At 51.7% G+C, this 4,120-nt stretch overlaps 1 protein-coding gene across 1 annotated transcript; it reads right to left on the reverse strand.

Moving 5' to 3' along the window:
* Window positions 1-493: 493 nt before the first annotated feature.
* Window positions 494-2,045, reverse strand: LOC119363952. Its single transcript, XM_037629327.1, has one exon. It carries the CDS (start codon window positions 1,780-1,782, stop codon window positions 790-792), a length of 993 nt encoding a protein of 330 aa, XP_037485224.1. The 5' UTR covers window positions 1,783-2,045; the 3' UTR covers window positions 494-789.
* Window positions 2,046-4,120: the final 2,075 nt, after the last annotated feature.

Consider the following 4,120-nt stretch of genomic DNA (forward strand, 5'->3'; position numbering starts at 1 on the left):
AAGTAGCAATGGGCATATAGCATGCACCTAGATCTCCCATAATGATTTCAGCACTCTCGTGCACATCTCCAATATTAATGCAAAGTGGCTTTGGCCAACTGAATTGCACCTAGCAGCATATTGTTAAAGCAACTTGGCACAGACCCATGCCACCAAACTGCAACAAGAGTCTCCCGCAAGTTGAAGCTGCCGAAGAAGAAACTCCGAATCTACTAATGCAGGAGTAAATTAAACAGCAGTGGTGAAGTGCGTTTGGAAAGCACAAGTGCATTATTGAGGGGGAGCAATCACCAAAGCAAGCAACTCTGCAAAGCACAAGCGCATAAATTGAGGAGGAGCAGTCACTAAAGAACTCGGTGGATGCATTCAGTATCTGGGGATTGAGCAGAAATCGGGTGGAGTTGTGAAATTTTAGCTATATTTTTTGAACAAACTGCGAACTAATATATCATGCCTCAATTTGTCATCAGCTATATTATGTGCATTCGCCGAAAAAACAAACACCATGTTACTCTGTCCATTAGAGATGATAGGATGGGCTCTTGAATAGTACTAGGGCACGCATGACTAATAAGCATACAAAGAAGAAGTGGTAGCAGTGGTGGATGGCATGACAACTGACAAGTTACAATTTAGAAAGAGCAATCGAATCCTAATCCCGGTGGGAAGTGCAGAATTTGCGTTGTTCGCTTTGCCCGCAAAATCTGCATTTTCCACCGCACTTACTAGCAACAATTTCCTACTTACAGTTACAGGAGCACACTTGCAGTAGAATCTAGAGGACAGCGGCTACTTGTGAGCAGCTGCGGTGACATCGGCAGGGAGGTCCTTGACTCCGACCAGCACAATCTTCTCGTAGACGATGTCGGAGGAGGACGGGTGCATGGGGTACTCCACCGGCGCGACCGGCCGGCGCTTCCCCATGGAGTACCAGACGAAGAGCACGACGAATGTGAAGACGGCGCCGCACGCTGCCGCCAACAGCAGCGAAGCCCAGGGGTAGCGGTTGCCCGGGGGAGCGCGGAGGAGGCGGTCTGGCGGCGGCGTGGTGAGCGATAAGCCGGTGGGATTGAGTGGCTGGGAGTGCATGAGGTAGGGAGGCCCGTGGTTGGCCCTGAAGGCCCAGCTGAAGAGGCTGCAGTTGGCGTGGGAGGAAGCGAATCCGGCGAGCATGGGCTTGCTGCGGAGGAGATGGAGGAGGAGGGCGGAGTGGAGATGGAGCGGGTGGGAGAGCAGCGCGTGCGGCGGCTTGGGGAGGCGCGAGGCAGAGAGACGGACCTGAAGCGTGGCGGATGTGGCGTTGTAGTCTATCCATGAATGCAGCTTTTTGGGGATGCCGCGGGGGGCGGTCTGGGCGGCCGTTTCACCGGCGAGGTCGATTTGGACTCGGATGTGGCTGGAGTCCGCGGCGGCGAAGACGATGGCGAGGGCGAGGGCGTTAACGGCGGGTGAGGGCGAGGGCGCGGGCGCGGCGGGCGTTAGGAAGAAGGCGATGGAGGCGGCGTGAGATTTGGGGATAGGGTGGAGAGAGAAGGAGAAGTAGGTGGAGAAGCCGGCGGCGGCGGGGGCGAAGTGAATGGGTTTGTGGTACTGTACCCGGGCGCGCGGGGAGCGCATGGAGATGTCGCCGGCGGAGGTGGCATTGGCGCCGGTGAGAGCGAGCTGCGCGATGGCGCCGTCGCCAGGGAAGAAATCGAGGGCGAAGGAGGAGGACTGACGGGCCTTGCCGGCCACGGCGGCGGACGGCAGGAGCAGGAGGAGGAGCAGCAGGTGGAGCGGCATCGTCCCTCCTAGCACCGTGAGAGTGGTGAGGGCTGTCGATCTTGCGTCGCCTGCTTGCTTCGCTTCTCACCCTAGCTCCTCATGTCGACTTCAAATTCCTTGCTTCCCTCACACAGATAGATTTACAGTGGAGTGGAGTGGAGTGAAGTGGAGTAGATTGGCCAGAGGGGGCGTAGTGGGGGTGCTGCCGGAGCTAGCTGGTCGCTTTTGTTTGCTCGCTCGCTCGCTTTTTCCCTGTCGTCCCGTTGCTCTCTCTCTCTCTCTCTCATCACTTGTCACTCACTCGGGACGCTCACCCATTCATTCATTAATGCGGAGGGGTGTGGGGCGCGTGTTCCACTAGTGCAGAAGCAGCAGCTTGTCATTAATTAAGCTGCAGGAGGAGGAGAGGAGAGGAAAGGGCAAAGCACAAACACAAGAAACACAAACAAGTCACTCAGAGGGTGTTTGGATCACTAGAGACTAGAGACTAGTAGTAGTCACCTTTAGTCAGTAAACCTCCAAACACCCCTGACTAGTGGGTGACTAAAACTAGTTTAGTCCCTAGTCACCTCATCCCCAACTTTTACTGACTAGATAATAGTAGTAGTCACCTTTAGTCAGTAAACCTTCAAACACCCCTGACTTTTACTGACTAAAGTCCCCCTCTCTCTCTCCTCTAATTGGTGTTGCACAAGGGGCATTTAATACTGAGACATTTAATGTTGACTAGTAGTAGTCACCTTCCAAACAGGGTCTGACTAAAAACTTCTAGTCTGACTACTACTAGTCACATGACTAGAGAGTATCCAAACACCCTCTCAGTGGCAGCAATTTCAGCGCTAGTTACGACTCGACCTCCACCGGGAGTAAAATACACGCATCCGGCCTTCGAAAAAAAATAAATACTGTACGCATGCATGCGTGCACTCTTTTTTCGGTGGTCACCACCTCGTTTAATCACCCCTAGCTCCTCAAAAGAAAGAAAAGTGCGCCACACCACCCAGCACCATGGAGCCAAAAGCCGTGCCATCAAAGCAATCTTAGAGCAACCCGACGCGGCGATCCAAACGGACATCCGTTTTTTGTCTGCTTTGTTGAAACATGAGCAATTTATCATATGACTTTATTAACAAAAATAGTAGATAAAACATGACTATTATAATAGGGATGAAACAAGTCATGTAATCTAGCAGAATGAAGGCAAACAACATTTGTACATACGAACTAGAACAGAATATATGTAGAACAGAGGGTGGAACAAGAAAAGCAAGTGCAAGAAATTGTAGCATGATCTCAAACAGAGAGAACCAGAAGACGTACGGAGCAACGGCCGAAGCACCGGTCTTGGGGTCGGTGCCCTCGCCAGCCATGTCGTCGAAGAGGTTGTCGACGTCGGGAAATAAGTCGTTATTGAGGAAGTGGTCGTCGGTGTCCGGAGCGTTAGTGATGAATCGATCAGTAGTCGCGCAGCGCTCCCCAAAAACCTTATCACCCTTCTCCCGTATAGGACTCAAAGAGGTGGGGTTTCGGAGGCCTACTGTCCCGACCTGCGGTGCACGCCGCAAGCCGGGATTGGAAAGATCGTAGCAGTAGCTCAGTGCTCAGGGACTCGGTGGCGAGAGGAAGATGATGTTCTGATGTGTCTCTCTAGAGATGAGTGACCTCTCTTATATAGGCACACGAGAAGGAGGCGAATCGGCAGCGACGGGAGGTGAAACAAAGAGAGGGAGATGAAGCGAACAACCAGTAGCCGAAGGGATGCACCATTTGGATTCAATCTCCACTATAGCAAAAATCATTTCAGCTCCTATCTAACCTTTCGTATACCAGTCATGTGTGGCAAAAATTTAGACATCAGCTCGGCTCATTCCCGCAACCCGCGGCGCGGCATGACGGGGCGTGGCGGGCGGCGGAGGAGGAGTGCGTGTGTACGTCTCTCTTGTTCTAATGCTCATACATGTGGGGAAACAACCTCCCTTATAAGGAGATCCAAGTCCTACCAAACTAGTAATGTGAGACTGAACTTTAGTAGCACCCCTTTCCTTGCACGAACGGGCTAAGTGGGCCTCTATGATTTATTAGGAATTTCTGAAATTGCTATTGGGCTGTCCAAAATAGACTAAATTCCAGCAATCCTCCACCAGATCCCAGAGACACACAAAATTCGCCTTTGGTTTCAAGACACTGTTTTATATACCGATACTGTAGTGGAGACTGTTAAGTTGAACTTTCACCTAGAACTCTATGCTACACTAGTAAGTAACTTGAACAGTGGACTATGCCTTGAACTGCAAGTTTTCTGCGAATCTTGCTTCACACAAAGCCTTGACCAATACTAGGCTACTGTGGGACTTTC

The sequence above is a fragment of the Triticum dicoccoides genome, chromosome 2B (assembly GCF_002162155.2).
Source record: "Triticum dicoccoides isolate Atlit2015 ecotype Zavitan chromosome 2B, WEW_v2.0, whole genome shotgun sequence".
Lineage (NCBI taxonomy): Eukaryota > Viridiplantae > Streptophyta > Magnoliopsida > Poales > Poaceae > Triticum > Triticum dicoccoides.